The 14,277-nt window shown below is 41.2% G+C and overlaps 1 protein-coding gene across 3 annotated transcripts in view; it reads right to left on the bottom strand.

The window, feature by feature from the left end:
• palm2akap2 (PALM2 and AKAP2 fusion) overlaps window positions 1-14,277 on the bottom strand; it is a 134,646-nt gene that overhangs the window by 53,172 nt on the left and 67,197 nt on the right. For 2 of the 3 annotated variants that reach the window (XM_028462366.1, XM_028462367.1), the window contains exons 5-8: window positions 9,129-9,243; window positions 8,314-8,335; window positions 7,744-7,872; window positions 4,861-5,661 (exon numbers count right to left, since the gene is read on the bottom strand). In XM_028462366.1, coding sequence (XP_028318167.1) covers window positions 4,861-5,661; window positions 7,744-7,872; window positions 8,314-8,335; window positions 9,129-9,243 — 1,067 coding nt within the window. The remainder of the gene's footprint in view (window positions 1-4,860; window positions 5,662-7,743; window positions 7,873-8,313; window positions 8,336-9,128; window positions 9,244-14,277) is intronic. The other variant, XM_028462368.1, reaches the window with a different exon arrangement.

The following is a 14,277-nucleotide window of genomic DNA, read 5'->3' as shown; positions in this document are numbered from 1 at the left end:
TTTTAGCACATTTTCTTTATGATTAAAACAAGGATTTACATCTTTAAGATGACTATATACTATGGTGCAAATAATACTAAACTCCCTGGATAACAGTGGATATTATTCAGATAAATAAATACATGGACCATCATTTTTCTGACTTTGTGGATGGGCCCTAAAAAGCTCTCCCCTTTATTCCCCCGACTGTTCTTCTATGTTAAACCACCTTCAGGTTCAGTGGGGGTCCCCGGTCTCTGGCACCTTTATTTTGGGGGTCGCAGGCTGAAAAGGTTGAGAACCACTGTTTCTTTAGGCTATTGCAGTTCTCCTTACAAATGGTGCTGATGGCATACGCTGGGCTCATAGTTGAGATTACACACAGCAAAGCAGTGGAGTGAGAAAATAAAATGGTTATGCACTTGTGCAATCACGTTATGGCCTCGTAGGAGAAGTACCATTTCTCTATAGATGTGGAAAATAAATAGAATGTATTTACATTTGTTTATCTACAGAGTGAAGCGAGTCCTGGAAGTGGACGATCACACAACCAATAGGAATGCCTGACAGCAGCACTGGCCAATGATACTGGAGCGTGTATGTAGACTGGTATAAACATGTTGGGAGAAGAAGTGTCGTAGGCAACTTTAATCTCAGCAGAGGCCACAGGATGTGTTTGTCTGATCAGGTTAGTCAAATATCAGAATTAATGTCAGCATTCAGAATAACGACCAATCTGAGCATTAATACAGATGATCAAAAGGTTTTTGTGTCATTATGAGGTACTAGAACAGTGCCCGTCAGAAGTATCTATTCATATAGTGGGAGGAGCTTAAGTAGAGTTGTCAATTATGGCCAAAAAAGTATGTGTTTGAAGGTTGTATGTACAAAGAGGTGTACATACTCAACACTCTGTAGTGTTAAAGGGGTTTATTTGCGGGTGCAAAGTAAAATAGTGTGTGCAATTTACCTGGTTTATTCTATGGGACATGCACATGATAAATGTGTTGTGTTTTATTTTACTCATTTTTATATTTTTTCCGTTTGGTGTATTTTTCTGTAATTTATGTTTTTTGGAGTCATTATGTGTATTTTTGTATCCCTGTTGTGTTTTTGTGCATTTTTTTCTGCAATTATAGTTTTTTTTTGCCATTGTAGTGTGATTCTGGAGTCATTTTGTATTTTTTTGGTGTAGTTTTGTGCATTTCTGTTGTCATACAGCAAGCCTCTAAACTTCAGAATTTTGAAACAAAAAAATCAATGCCCCAATGCTAAAGAAACGAAGGTCTGTTACTGATTTTATCAAAAACTGTCACACGTATTAAACCCATCTCCTCCCACAATTTTTGCTCAATTGCCACCAAACTTGCTACAGCTCATCTTCAGACTGTCCAACACAAACTATCCACACTGATTTTTGATTGATCAAAAAAAAAAAAAATCAAAAATTTGACTGTAAATGGTATTGCAAATTCTTGCTAAATTCATTTTCATTGTTCAAAAAAAAAAAAAAAATCAGAATTTCCTCAAAACAAACCCTTTGGGTTTTTTCTTATGAAGCCATTGTTTAAAACCAAGTACCAACATCTCCATGCTGTCTAGATGCAATATGTATGTTTTCAGATTATTGACTGAATTTTAAACAGCTGTTAAAAATCTGTCTTTAAACGCTAACACCTGCTGTCTTGCACACAGTGCAGACTCAGTGTCATAGTGCATCGTCTCAAGTTCAAGCCTCAACTGATGTAGAATCCACCTTCGAATTCCACATTTTTTCATTTTCCTACATTCTGCTTGTTGCTCAGAATTGCCTGAAATTGCCCGTCCTCAACAATTACTACACAGCAACTATAATTTGTCTATTTTCTCGAGTGAATTCTTTGTACTTTTGCTGTGGTTTTGTGTAATTTTCCACCATTTTATGTTTTTTATTTTGAGGGTCGTGCCAAATCAGACCCAGGACCGACCCGCATGTGGCCCCCGTACCGCTACTTGCCCGTGTCTGCTACAGTATATTTGTGCACAGAGCTTTGTAAGAAGATAAGTGATGTACAAAGAGAGCAGTGTGACTGAGATTAATGCTTTTGTTGCTCACTGTGTTCACAGAGAACAAAAAGAAGGTTCTCCACTTCCACTACTGGTGCGTTGGGTTTTATTTCACAGCATTAGGCTTCTATAGAACCATTTTAATCAGAGTTGAAATGAATCAATCTATCACAGTAGAGCTCCAGAAAGAAAAGTGCATTATATTAAACCCAAAGAGCTTCACTTGTATCTGTATTTACATATTTGATTAGTCATTTGCTTTTTTAAAAATATGAATTTAAAGCTGTTGGGGACAATAACTATTCTTTTTAACAAGACAAATAAGCACATTGTGTAGGGCACTTAAATCAATAAATCAGAGGTGTTTCTTTGGGTAAAAAATGGGAGACTTTTCTCACAAAGGTAGGAATTGCCACTTGAAAGTTTTTTAACTATTCCACCATAAACGGGTTTGTGAACAAATGTTCATGCGTCTTGAACTTTGGGTTGCATTGCATTGTGGGATTGGGAGTAGGGCTGAACGATTTTGGAAAATATTCTAATTGCGATTTTTTTTCCTCAATATTGCCATTTAATATGTGATTATTTTTTCAAGGGCCTCTTGTCATGTATTTTTCAATGAACACAAGCAATCAATCAGTCTGTTTCATAATGAACAATTTCAGATTTAAACTTCAAAATGTATATTTTATATTTATTAAAGCACAGATTACAACGATAAAGCAAACAAATCTGTGGCTTTACCTCTTCAACATATTTAACTAACTTCCCGTTTCATGAAACATGTGGACTGCACTTCTTGAACACTCTCTGAACTTAACAGGACAGTACAAGACAGGACAAAATCAAAATTGCATTCTTTGCGATTAGAAAATCCTGTTATGATACCGCAATAATTTGGCAAATGCAATTAATCGTTCAGCCTTAATTGGGAGTCCCGTAGAAAAAGTTTTATACTTAATTCTAACCGTGAGTTTTTGAGTTTCTTCACCAAAGAATGAAGACAGTGACTCATTTGTTTTGTTGTAGTTTGTTTATGGTCTTCCCCGTAATATGTTGTCACTCATAGAAAGCAACAAAATCAACGTCCATTGTTTTTGCACAACTTTCAATCAGTGAAATTTCCAAAAATGTCACTTCGTCCAAGTTTTTGGGGTCACACTGACATCATTAGTGGATAGGAACACATTTTGGATGAAATACAGATACGGTATGTGATTTAACGTCCCCAGCAGTTTTAATTCTGAATTTGAGAACAATTGACAAAATTAGGTGAAAACTTAAAATGCTCATAAATAATTGTATCTATTAATTTTAGATCAGTTTTGGCCATAATTTGATATCAAGTCAAAACAACAAATGGTAAGTTTGAGAGATTTTGACAAACAGCAGAGTTTAAAAATACTGCCCGCAATGTTGGAAAGCGAGCAAAACAAGACCTCCTCTAAGCTTCACCCCTCCTCCCACAAAAGCCACGCCCCCACAAGCTAAGACATACATAGAACTCTGCAGGGGAGACGAGAGCCGACTCAGCTATTTCAGCACACAGGAAGGGGGAGAGACAGAGGGGGGCGGGAGCAGGACGAGGCATCTTATTGGTTCTGTCCATTCGGTCCGAATGGCTGGGATTGGTCAGAGTTTTTACAGGGTGGCAGCTGACTCTTTTTTCTGAATAAATCTTAGGATGGGAGGAGCATTTCCCCCAGAATAACAAAGAGTGTTTCTGAACAGGATTGTGAACCATGGCACCTTTGGCAGCTGGCAGTGTTTACGGGCTCTGATTTAATGGCTGACTGATTTAATGAGGTCAAAAAGGCGTTGATCTTCATTAATCATGTTTAGGAGTGTTTGCTGATATTTATATTTGTTCCCATGATACTAAGTCTACTCTTATATTTGCTGCTCATGTATGGGTTAAGCTGCCCTTTGCTTCCTGTGCTCTGCAAAGTTGGTACAAGTGTACTGGTTTAGATGCTATTAGTTGCCAGAAGTTGCTCCAAGGCTTCTTATTAGAAGCTGACTTTGGAAGAACCAGAGAAGAGGAAATTACCTCAGCAGTGAAACAGCTCTGCAGCTAACAGAGGGAAACTGAGGAGACGGAAAGGATAAGAGACAGAGAGCGAAAGAGAGATTCTCTGTGGAATTAAGTGAGATTACAACTCAATCAAATGTTGTGATAACAGCAAACTGAAATAAAAGTCTAACAGAAATGTCTAGTCATCCTTTTCACGTCAGGATTTGTGTGTTAGAATGAAAAGGCATGTAAAGAAACAAGGCGACAAGTCCCCACCACCTCACCAGCCTCTTTAGAGGAAATCTGCAAGAGGAAGGAGGTGGGCTGTCCGTAATGTGACTGTGGTTGTTTGTGTGTGAAAGGAAAAGGAGTTGACCCAAGCAGGGAAAAACCAACAAGGCCAAGTTAGTGTTTCTGAGCTGGCGTATTAAAGGCTGATTGTCCTTAGAACCAGCTTGACTGCAGTGATAGTGAGAGTCTTAGTGACGGCTGACAGGAGTTTGATGTGACGCACTTTAAGCTACCATCTGCGTGTGTGATTGAACTGCTTCTAGCAGCGTGGCAGCAGCTGAGCTGGTTAATGAAATGCATTTGGTCTGGCCAGGTGTCCTTGCTGAGTGAGCGGGCAGAAAAGTTGCACGTATGTGAGCGTGAGTGTGTGAGGCATCCGGTCAGAATCCAGAGAAGGAGGAGGAGGAAGAGGAGGGGGGCGGGGCTTCTGTTAGTATTCATCCACAGACAGAGGAGCAAAGGAGAAGATTGAAAGACAAGATTCAGTCACATGAGGATGCAGCACTCGCAGCGTTTCCTCTTGTCTGTACCTGTGGCAGGCGTGAGGCCAGGTGGGGGCGCCGTGTTGGTGTCTGGAATAGCCGGGGGTGAGGAGGCGCTGTCAGGCTCACGGCCTTCAGATGACAGTTCCGTGCTGGCGGCGTCGGATGTGGTCGGTCGGCCCGACACGAGGTCAGCCGCCGTGCCGTCGATGACTGAGATGTCGGTGACCGTTTTCTCTCGCAATGACTTCTCATCGTCTTCATCAATGAGCACCACCTCAGCTTTCACCGCACCGTCAAAGCCCAGCAGCCGCCTGCTCTCGCTCGTGTCTTCAACATCCTGGTAGCCGAGGAACACCATGGTGACAGGGTGCTCTGCACTGGCCTGGGGCGGGGGTAGCAGCTCGGTGTCTGCGTGGACTGAGGAGCCTGGCTGTGTTTGGACAGGGGGGCTCATTCCCAGCCGGGTTTCTCTTTGGAGGCTCACCTGAGCTGGTGGGCTGGAGGGGATAGATGGTGGAGCGCACGATGGCGGAGACAAATCGTGGAAATCTGCGTATGGAGCAGCCGGGGTCACCTTCACCTGCCCCCTGCAACCACCTGCTCCCTGCACAGTAGGTTGGGCAGCTCTGTGGATCAGCTGGTCCACCTGTGCTGAGCTCCAGCCGTTCTCCAGAGTAGTAGACACCCCCCCTGAGGACGTGACCTCGTACACCACCTTCCTGCCATCATCGTAGACTTTAACGCCCCTCGATGCTGCATCTGACGGGCTTACACGGTTAGCTGACAGGATGCGCTGCTCGCCAGTCTGTGGGTCATGCTGCACGTTGATCTCCATGGCAAACATTGCTGTTAGGATAAAGAGTGAGGAGGAATAGGAGGAGGAAGGTGGAAACAGAAGGGATTGGGGTTTGAAGTGATGGGTGGGGAGGTGGGTGGGGGGGGGTGGGGGTGGGAGGGACAAGTGAAGTGTGAGCACAGGGACACAGTTTTTTAAAGTGTTTTTAGGCGTCAATCAGCACACACAGCTTCACATCACAGCAGATCATGTTGTGCTCCCTACTGCCACCTACTGCTCAGAGGAATCACATTACTCTGCAATGCTCTTTACAACATTGGGTGTGATAAAAGCGTGTTGTTTGACAAGTGGTGTCAAGCAATGTTAAGTGTTTGGAGGAAATGCGTGAGTTGATTGTGCTCGAGGAATTAAAAAGTGTGTAGCCGAGCGCATTGTTTATTTAAATGAGCAGCGTGTCCTCTGTCATGAAAGCTGCCATTTTGACCTATGATTTTATTTTAACACATAAGGGTGTTTCCTTTACGCCGGTTTCTTAGGATGTGTGGGTACTACAGAGGGTTTTGTAGGAATTCTTTTGAAGTTGTAGTTAGTCCCTTGAAAAAATGTGTCTGGTGCCTTCACACCTAATGCGACATCAGCGACTCTGACGACTAGATTACATTTAAAATCAATGTAAATGACAGGGCCTCACGCAACTTGCGTGATTCCAGCAACTAGATTGCGTGACAAGTCACTCAAAGTTGAACATTTTGAACTTTTCAAGCAACTATGAGTGATGCTGTGTGGCAACATCCTATCATCAATGAGTTTCTCCCCATGTCACTCCCCCGTTTGGAGATGGTTATGTCTGCAGAGCCACAGGCTGCACTGAGAAGGCTTTACACTTGTTGTACAGCCGCACGTTTGCAGCCTTTTAAATTATAAGTATATTTTGAGTGAACTAATCCTTTAGTAACTGAGCATATAAACCGTAAGTCATCACGTAACTGGAGCGTTGAAGCGACGAAGCGAGAAGAAAGTGCAACTATGTTCAAACGACTCATCACGGGCGATTTAAGCAACTATAGTCACTGATGTTGCGATCGGTGTGAATGCACCTTCAGGATGCTTTTGAGCCTGCCTGACTTTGCGCGTCCTTTTAAATTAGAAGTTGATGCCATTGTGTGGGGTGCTGGTGCTGTTCTTTTGCAGAAAGACAGCCACGAAGTCAACCATCCGATTTGCTACTTCTCAAAAAAGTTTAAGAAATACAAGGTGTACTACAGCACTATAGAGAAGGAGGCACTAGCCTTGTTGTTCACTCTGTAGAACTTGAAGGTTTATCTAGGAATGAGTTCCCAGCCCATATAAGTTTTCATCCATCATAACCCCCTAGTTTTTCTCTCACGGATGAGGAATGCGAACCAGTGGCTTAAGCGATGGTCTCTTCTATTACAAGATTTTAATCTGCTCTGAAACGGGTCAGGCCAACAATCGTAGATAATAAACTTGATCAATATTTACGACTTAAACTCTTCATGTGTTTGTGAGGAAAGGCGACGACTCCCAACTCATGACCACGTGATTTGTGATGTGGAACTGAAAGGAACCAATCTAGAATCGAGCTGACTGAGGAACACGAAAAGCTGCGTTTGAGGCAACTCAGAACTCTCAAACATGGCTGACTGCTACAATATTAAATTTTTTCCCTGGGTGTTCTGACTTCAGGGGGCATTCCAAGTAACTTTTTGAAGTATGAGGTTGGTAACTCCAGAGTAGTGTGAAACGCAGCATTAGATCACATTGTTAGATTTTGATTTCTGCATTAGAAGAAGATTGTTGGTGGAACAGAATGGGGTGTGTACGTGTGTGTGTGTGTGTGTGCGCGCGTGTGTACGTGTGTGTCTGTAACATATAAAACATCTCTTCATATTTACAAAATACTGATGTGACCCGCTGTATGTTTGTGTGTCTGTCTGTGTGTGTGTGTGACTGTCAAGTCCATGGTTTTGTAGGTGGTCATATTGAAGAAACTGTACTATTTCATGGACACACATGCACACGTGCCTCTGTGCAGCGTCCGCCTTTTGGCCAAGCTCCAAACCCTTCTTGTCTCCCCTCCCGTCCCCTCCCATCTGTCCTCTGTGTCTTACCAGGTCTTGGTGCTGCGTGCCCTCCAGAGGCAGGTGGGTCTGTCGGGGCTGAAGAGGCCGCTATGATGTGGTTGGGATCAGGGTCCATTCGGTCTGAGGGTGGGGTGCGGGACCTGCGGCCGGGGGCATCTAGCCAACAGGAGCACAGGAGGGGAAATGACACAGTGGGATGAAGCGGACACACACACGCTTCAGTGATGTGTACAAGCCCTTACACAAACATACACACATACAGTGACCCTATCAACAGGGAGATACACACACACACACACTGAGTGCTTATGCAGCAGAAGTGTTAGTGTGTGTTTTTGTATTGTCCAGCCTTTGTGAGTCTGTCTGTGTGTGTGTGTGTGTGTGTGTGTGATGGCACTAACAAAGCGTTGGGAGCTTACAGGGCTTGGCCATGAATAGGGAGGAATAAAGCCAGCGACTGCAGGCTGCAAAGTCATGGCCTTGTGTGTGTACGTGTTCATGCTCGTGTATGGCTACGTCTCCGCTCAGTGTTGGCCTGCATCTCTCCTGCCTCAGCACGAATATTATTTACGCGCACACACACACGGCTGCTCGTACCTTCATCCTGGCTCATCAGACTCTGGAAGAGAGAGAATTAAAGTCAATCACAGGCACGAAACAAAGTGAAAACTTGCCATTGGCAGCTTTTTCCGGAGCAGCAGGAGACACTTCAGAAGAAAACTACTGTACACACACCAACTAACGAAGGGAAGAAGTTTAAAATGAGAGTAAAAATGTTTGTGGAAGATACTGCAAATACGGAAAGCTTTAGTTTTAGATAAGAGCTCAGCAGGTGCATTGGATCTCTTAGAAAAGCATATGAATGTTATGATGTTAGTGGAAATTGTGATGAGTGTATTTTCAGATTTAGGAAACTGTTAATTTAGACAACATGATGCCCTCGACTCAATTTTGTGCTTTCCCCAAAGTAAATGCACAAAATGAATACAAAAGATCATAAAAGGCCATAAAAACACATAAAACCGGAAAATACACAAAAGGACAACAAAAATACATAAAATTACTCCAAAAGCGCACAAGAATAATTCACCACAACAGCACTACCTCTTGTGTGATATTATTGCTTAATTATGATGTAAAAAAAGACTGCTCTGCACCTGCCACTTTGTAATTTGTAATTTCATACTTCTGCACTACTGTAATATACCATGAATATTTCAATTCATATCTGTACTCTCACTGTAAATATAGTAAATACTTGTGTTGTTGTTGTTGTTCCGTCTTTATAATTTATATATTCTACGTTGTCCTGTTTTTGTAAATGTTTCGGGCAGAGAGAACAGTAATTTTGATTCTCTACATGTCTTGTACATAGAGTGGAATCAACAATGAAGTTGATTTTGACTTTGTACCTTCTGCAAGTCTTCTATTGAGCGCTCGGTTTCTTTCAGACGCTGTCGAAGAACTTGCTCTTTAGCAGAGATCTGAGACTCTTCACTCTCCAGTGCACCGATTTCAGACTCCAGCCTGTGAACACACACACACACACACACACACACACACACACACACACACACACACACACACACACACACACACACACACACACACACACACACACACACACACACAAGGCATATTTGTCAAACAGGAAAAGAAAGTGAGATAATAGTTGTGGACGGAAATTCTTCAGCCAAAAATGGCTCATAAGTCATAAGTGGATATTCGGTTTTTGGTCAAAATACTTTAATTACCGAAACAACCCGGCCGAAACAGGATGTTGTGATGATACAAACAAACACCACTGGCAGTGTGTTTGTGATGTGAACGTATTTCACTATACCTGAGAACTAAAGCTTCTTCTAAGCAGAGGTTGAGATGGAGCATGGAGTGAAAACAATGAAAAGTTCACTCAAGTGCTATTTATGTTTTAGTTTCAAGTCGACGCCGTAGCTACAGTTCGTGCACCCCCAAAAAATCCAAACTATGGGTCAGAAGCATTAACTCGGCTTTTAGTCTGTCAGCACGTTTCACCGATATCTATTCAGAACCTCTGAACTTCATTGCGACTGTACTTGTGTTACATGTCAAAGATCATTACTTTAATGTGGAAATAAATGATCCATGTCGCTCTGGATGTGGAGAACCTGCTAATAGACAAAGAGCAGAGCACTACTGTTCAGTGCTGAAGCTCATGCGCTCAATGAGAAGAGGAACAGACTTCACTGTGTTAAAGCAAAGATGCGGCTCTTCAACAACAACTTCAATGCAGTCTGAACAGAACAGAACAGATTTAATTTGACTCTTTTTCAGCAGCCCAGTTATTTATCACCCTGCACAATATTATTTAATGTATGAGCGGGGTCAAGTTAAACATTTTTTTTTAAATTGATTTTGTTTTATATTGTGCATTGTTGGAATGCCACTGCTAAATTGATATTTTCAAATATTTTTTAAGCATTTATAATAATAATAATGATAATTTTTTTTGAAGACCCTCTCCCTCTGGTGTATCCCGTGCACCTCGTCCTCCAGCAGTGCCAGATAAGCCACTGTGCGTCTTTACACATTAGAGTGTGTTCCTTTTTATAACAGCTACAGGTGTTGCAGCCAAGTGATCGTCAGTTTTGCGCATTGATCATGTGATTTTTATTACAATTATTATTATTAACACAAAACTGTATTTGTACACTCCCTGGGGCGTCACTATAATTTTTTCCTCCTCCGTTTTTGCAAATGCATCCTTCAAATAATATGTGTTGTGAAATGTTCAATGTGTTTGATTATTTCACACACATTCTATTTATTTCACAAAGCTGTCTTTAATTTCATCCTCCTCCTGTTGGCGTCAGAGTTTCCCGTTTCTCATGATTTTGTGCGTACGGCAGGGTCAGAGCTGCCATGGACGTGCGCACATTATCTCGCCCGTTTTTTTTTTTTTATAAATCCCAAATTTTGCTTATATGTGGCTTACGCTTTCTTTTGTACAAATGCAGCATTTATAAATGAGGCCCCAGGTCTGGAAATGTGACGCAGGCACAAAGCAGACACTGATTGGGTCTGAGAATCATCACAGTGTAGAGTCACCAACTCACACACAGAGAGGAAGCATTCGGCCACCATTGATGTTTGTTAGTGATCTTGTGAGGATGGCAGCTATAAACTGCAATCCATGGAGTCTGGCAGTTTTGTGTGTCAGGTTGGTGCTCAATGGAAACGCTCCCAAAAAACAGTATCGGGTCCCGAAAGCGAGGAGTGCAGAGACGTGTAGAGCCGATACCGCCAACGGAAACGCGCCATAATAATAATGTGAAGGGCTACCAGTTTAATACACACTGAAATACTAAAATGTCATGGTTTCACTTTAATTAGAGGGAAAGCTAATGAAGGATGACGAACATTAACTAAAAAAGGTCAGAAATGTCTTAAATTTCAATACTTTATTTTTCCTAATTTATGCAATCGTTTCATTTTCTAAATGACAACTTCTGAAACATTTCATAGGAAATTGTAATGTTCTTATTTTACTAGCAGCAAACTACGTTTAACAAATAGAAACATGTGTTTACAATTTAACAATTTTTTTTTTTTTTTTTTAATGAAACTTTCCTTTCGTTTTTTTTTTTTTTTTTTTTTAACATTACAATTTAAACATCAAATCTGCAGCATTCTTAAACAAAATCCTATCTTTGAGACTTGAACACATTTGTAACAATGTTTCAGTAGAAATAAGCATTTAAAGAGGTTCATTTAACACAAAAACTACCGGTATATGAAGTGCAGAAGTATTTGTGTGATCGGAATTTATCTTTTAGAGTTTGAATCCTGGCAAGTAAACCTGGTCCCCACGGGCATCGTGTTGGTGACCTCTGATTTAGTGCCTCCTGAATAGATTTATTTCTATAGTTTTTATCGTTTACGCCTGGTGTGGGACCAAAACTGACGTTGTATTTTCAGTTCATGTTCTAAAAAAGATCATTTCCATCATCATTATTATGATTATTACTATTTTTATAAACAATATATTTCTAATGTTTTATTTAATTTTACACACACACTCTCAAGTACGCCCTGTAGTGCCATCACGTACTTTTTTTGATCACCTTTGATAATCATAGTGTGCCATAATTCAACTCAGCTTTATGTATAGAGCCCTTTAAGGCAACCACAGCTGGCACAAAGTGCTGTACACAATAAATGCAAACAGCAAAACAGTAAAATAAACTTAGTAAAACAAGAATAAAAACTGATGTAACTAGACAAATTTGCATTTCCTGAAGAAAATGCAAGTGAGGATGCAGGTGCTGGCTCGCATCACATACATTAGCTTAACATTACATTAACCTAGCGTTAGCATTAGCCTAGCGTTAACATTAACCTAGTGTTAGCATTAGTCTAGCATTAACATTAGCCTAGCGTTAGCATAAACCTACTGTTAGCATTAGCTTAGCATTAACCTAACATTAGCATTAGCCTTGGCAACGTCAGATTTGTTTGGACTTCAATGACACCGTTCATAAATTATTTAATAAAATTGTCCACCTGGAGCTTTGCAGAACAGCTCAATGTTTGACAGGTAGTCATGGTAACGTGTAGTCACGTAGAATCTATTGAAGTTGAAAGTTGCATTCTACAGTATGGATGAAAAAGGAAAAGTTTAAAAGTTAATTAGTTTAAAAAGTTAGAAAAGGACACTAAAACAGGAGCAGAGTTTCATACTGGGTTAAAAGCCAAGGAATAAAATGGGTTTCAAGAGCAGTTTTAAAACTGGACAGTGATGGGGCATTTCTCACATGTAATGGCAGCTCATTCCACAGCTTAGGAGCTGCAACAGAAAAAGCTTCCGTTTGGACCTCGGTACCTCCAGGAGAAGCCGATCAGCTGACCTGAGGGACCGAGCAGGAACGTAGGGGTGGAGGAACTCAGAGAGGTAAAGTGGAGCAAGACCATTTAAAGACTTAAAAACAAATAAAATAATTTAAAAATGGACTCTAAAATGCACAGGCAGCCAGTGGAGGGAAGCCAGGATGGAGGTTATTATGTGCTCGCTCTTACGTACTCCAGTTCAATTATTTATATCATTTACTTACAAAGATCAAAGCAGGAGTTTCAGAATAAAAAGAAAGCAAGAAAAAGAAGAGCATCTGCATTAAATGAAAGCTTCGCAGATTACAGGAATACAGTAAAAGCATTTTTTGATTTTGGTATTTGTATTCACAACTTGACATTTGAATCAGAAGGAGCCACCCTGCATTCCCATCACAGATACAGCTTCCTTCAGACACACACACGGATGGCGTTCACGTGGACATTTACGAAATGGATGCAATAACAATACTAGGAAGCAGTCAGGGAGGAGGAACAGGCTTGTTTCCTTACACAGTTTACACACCTCTGGGACTGAGGGACGCTGTGTGTGTGTGTGTGTGTGTGTGTGTGTGTGTGTGTTTAATTTTGATGACGACAACAACAGATTTTTAAATTGTAATTTTCTTGCACATACATTGGTTTACGATGCACCGACATGCCTTGGGCTGTGGGATAAAACTCTAACTTTAGACACATTGATCCTAAATACCTGTTTTAGGTATTACCAGTGACGTGCCGTGACCACTAGGGTTGGGTAGGGAAGTTGCAAATCGAGACCACCAATGACAATTTCATGTGTTTCTGCTGGCAAGTGTTAATTCAGTTCAATCTTATTTGTATAAAGCAATTTCCAACAAAGTCATCTCAATGCGCTTATCAAAATATAAAATTCGTAATAAGAAAGAAAAAACCCAACAAGATCCACATGAACAAGCATTTAGCCATCTAACAAAATCAACATCGTAAAACACCATTAATGAAACATAAACAATTATTGAATATAGCCTCCATACTCTCCCAACAAGATATATCTCATGACACGGCAGCACATCCATTGTTTGTGTTGGAAAAACAGAAACATGGAGAAAATGACAACAACAACAACTCGGAACAGCCTCAGTGAGGAGCATCCACAAAGTCAATCCTTCCTTTTGTACCATTCACTGGAGAAAATACGAACAATGTTCTAACCTTACCTTTGCTGAAGCTCTGGTAGCTCAGGTGTTGGTCTCCCATCTTTTAAAAGTTGTCGTTTTTGTCCTCAAAAAAAGTTTCTCTATCATCTTTGGCGCTGTCATCCTAACTGTAGTGTTATCCCGCCCACTAGCTAGAGGACGTAGCAGCAGCGGTCACGTGGCATCTATTAACTAATGTACTGTGAACTTAGGTATAGCATTTAGCATAGCGCGGTTACGTGCAAAGGCAGCTCTCTACGCTGCCTTTGCACGTAAATGATTGTCATCTTGGGGAACTGACTGCGCATGCGCAAACACGTGAAAACACGCAATGGGAACGGAGGCAGAAGAGCAACGTGCCTTTGGGAGGGGGCGTGGCCTCCTTCTGCCTTACAGAGGAGTGAAAAAAAAGAAAGATTGTGCAGCTGTTTAGTAATTTGGGCTATGAAACGCACAAAATGCGGACACTTTCAAACTTATAGGTAATGTAGGCTATTGGAAATGAAAAAATAAATAA

Source organism: Gouania willdenowi, chromosome 12, assembly GCF_900634775.1.
Source record: "Gouania willdenowi chromosome 12, fGouWil2.1, whole genome shotgun sequence".
In the NCBI taxonomy this organism is placed as follows: Eukaryota; Metazoa; Chordata; class Actinopteri; order Blenniiformes; family Gobiesocidae; genus Gouania; species Gouania willdenowi.
The sequence above is the reverse complement of the archived record's forward strand: the minus strand, read 5'-3'. Positions and strand labels throughout refer to the sequence as shown.